General features: G+C 45.0%; 1 protein-coding gene across 1 annotated transcript in view; it reads right to left on the bottom strand.

Moving 5' to 3' along the window:
- Positions 1–442: 442 nt before the first annotated feature.
- LOC103608699 (amphiphysin) overlaps positions 443–2784 on the bottom strand; it is an 81128-nt gene continuing 78786 nt past the window's right edge. The window contains exon 14 of the mRNA XM_008593101.1: positions 443–613. Within this exon, the coding sequence (XP_008591323.1) occupies positions 443–613 (171 nt within the window). The remainder of the gene's footprint in view (positions 614–2784) is intronic.

Raw genomic sequence — 2784 nt, 5'->3', positions numbered from 1 at the left:
AATAAACTTTGTTTCCTAACAAATTACCCAGTTCCAAGTATTTTGTTATAAGCAGCAGACGTGGACTAATATACAGTCCCTCACTGGGCCTTAACCAACCTACAGAACTAACAGCTATTAGCCTTCTGTTTGTCGCATGCATGTTGGTCCCTGATTGAAGGCACGTCTCCAGCCGTCACAGAGCACGGCATCAACACCCACCTCCCACGAACGGGGAGAGCAACAAAAATAACCAAGCCCCCTTGTTGGAAAGCCACGCCTGCAGCTATGTGACAGTTTCCTCTAGATCATAAGGTCAGTTCTCCAAATATCTTCCTTTTAACAAAATGAAAGGAAATGGAGTTTCACTGTTGAAGGAATGAAGCTGATTGAGCCCGGGGAGCCGTGACGGGCACAGAGCTTGTGTGACCCGAGTAGGGCAGGGACGAGAAGTGACACATGGTCATGAGATGAGCAGGGCTGTGGCCGTGAGGTAGGTGGTGCTCACCTCTGCCTCCTCCCCTGGCTCCTCGGCCCGAGTGTCCAGTCCGAGGTCCAGCCCAGCAGCAGGGGTGGCAGCGGCAGGGGCCTCCTCTGCTTTCGGCTCTGGGGGTGCAGCCTGGTCAGACTCGGCCTTGGATGTTTGTTTTGGGGGTTAAAGGAAAAAGATCCAACACGTGAATAGAAAACATTACAGAATACTGGACCATTAAGATTTTCTTCGTCATCCCATAGGAAATTAGCTTCATTAAATCTGCACTGGGAAAAAAGCCCCCATTTGGCATTATGGAGTTAACAGAAACTGAGAAGTCTAGGAACAGAATCACATCAGACCCCCCTTCCATCATCAGTAAGAGCTGTCAAGTCCCTCAAAGTCAGGCATAGACCATCACTCCTCATTCACTTACTTGCAGTATTGTGACTGATCACTTCCCTATGACATGACAAGAGACCCTAAAATGGTATGTTCTGCTACTTAGCAGAGAGATACAGACAGAGACAGAGGGGGGTCATCCCAATATTCAGATTAAAATACATTCATTTGACCCAAAAGGTCACTATGGAGCACGTGTGCCACTTCCAAGGCTGGGAGGAAGAGAGCAGGCCACCAGCCACCACGATCACAGATACTCTGCTGCTCTAAAAATTCCTCTTCAGTCCCATATTCCTCTTCTCCCTCCAACAAAATCCGTAGCGGTCAATTTATTTCATATAATAAACTAATTCTTTAAAGAACCACAGGGCAGTATTCTCCATGGTATCAATTACACCCTTTTAATTGTGTGGGCAGGTGAGCTCCTTCTGTCCCACTGTGACCCCTACATGTAGACAGCATCCTGATTCCAATTATATTCTGAATCAGGCCTCCAGCATCTCTTAGCTCAAGACCTTTTGAAGTTTACAGTGGGCAATTCTAAAATCACAACAGGCCATTAAAAACACCACAGCCAACGCATGTCACCACAACTACTGAAAATACCCCCTCCTTTTCCATCAGAACACTTAAACTGCAAAAAAATTAGAAGTGTTTTCTGAGTGAAAGTTTCTAATTAATACTTTTATCAGAGAAATCAGTAACTTCCACCAGACTATCATCATAGCAACAAAAACCCACCTGTTTCTCCTGTACCCTCCTCTAAGTCAGTGCACATAACACATTCCATAAAGAAGTGATGGAAAAGTTATGCTAAGAATATAGACAAGGAGTAATGACAGCCTCGTGCTGGATAAATACACAAAGTATTTCTCTTATGCCCCCACCCAGTCATTCGCTGTGGTGCATGCCACGATCACACACCATTCTTTGCAACGGGCATAAGAAAACCAGAGGACACACTGATAGAACGTGTAGAGATTTGGTATTTTCATGGGCTTTTAAAACCTTTAAGAAGTAGTTTGATACAATTTTTAACAAAGGATGAGATAAAATTCACCCTAATGTGCTCTCAGGAGTCCTTTATGGGAAAAGACTTCACTTTTGTAGTTCAAAAAGAATTATCTTCATAATGGAACAAGCTCTCCTAGCAGTAAACAGATACGGTAAGCACTCAGGTTGATTTGCTACGAATGAATGGCATGAAATGACCTACACAGTGAAGGACACAGAGAGTGATGTGACAAAGCACCAAAAACCCACGGGCAGGTGCTGTCCCCTGCGAGCTGATCTGTGCTATGGAAGAAGTCGGAAGCCAGATGAGGAGCCAAGAGAAGAATCTAAACCCAAGGCAAATAAATACACCACTGTACATTTAAAAATAGGCAAAGATGACTTCAAATGAAAAAAATATTTGCAACAGATTCTGGGTTTCTTAGAAGTCTGAAGAAATTCTAAAGTTTTCTATAAGGCAAGAATAACTAGGAAGATTTCATAAATGAGTCCAGTTGCATCTGCTTGCTAAAACTGACAGTGCAACAATGGGGTCCTACGAAGAGGACACAGGACTGCTTATGTCCCACAAGTCACAGCAGGTTTCACCGGGTTACAATATCACACCAAAGAGTACAACTTGCCTTAAATTCCAGGGAGATGAATATGACTCACTGAATGAGTAAGGACGAAGCGTGATTGAACATAAAATCGGCTGTTCATGCTTATAAGTCACCCTTCTGTCTCTTCTAAGACGGTGTAAAGTTGGAAATATTTGTCAAGATAGAAAAGCAAAGACAAGGGCCGGCCGGGTGGCGCACTCGGTAGAGTGTGGCACTTGGGAGCGCGGCGGCGCTCCCGCCGAGGGTTCGGATCCCATATAGAGACCGGTCCGCTCACTGGTTGAGCATGGTGTGGGCGCAACACTGCGGTACGGT

Source organism: Galeopterus variegatus, unplaced genomic scaffold, assembly GCF_000696425.1.
Source record: "Galeopterus variegatus unplaced genomic scaffold, G_variegatus-3.0.2 Scaffold8706, whole genome shotgun sequence".
NCBI lineage: Eukaryota > Metazoa > Chordata > Mammalia > Dermoptera > Cynocephalidae > Galeopterus > Galeopterus variegatus.
This window is presented reverse-complemented; position numbering and strand designations above follow the sequence as displayed.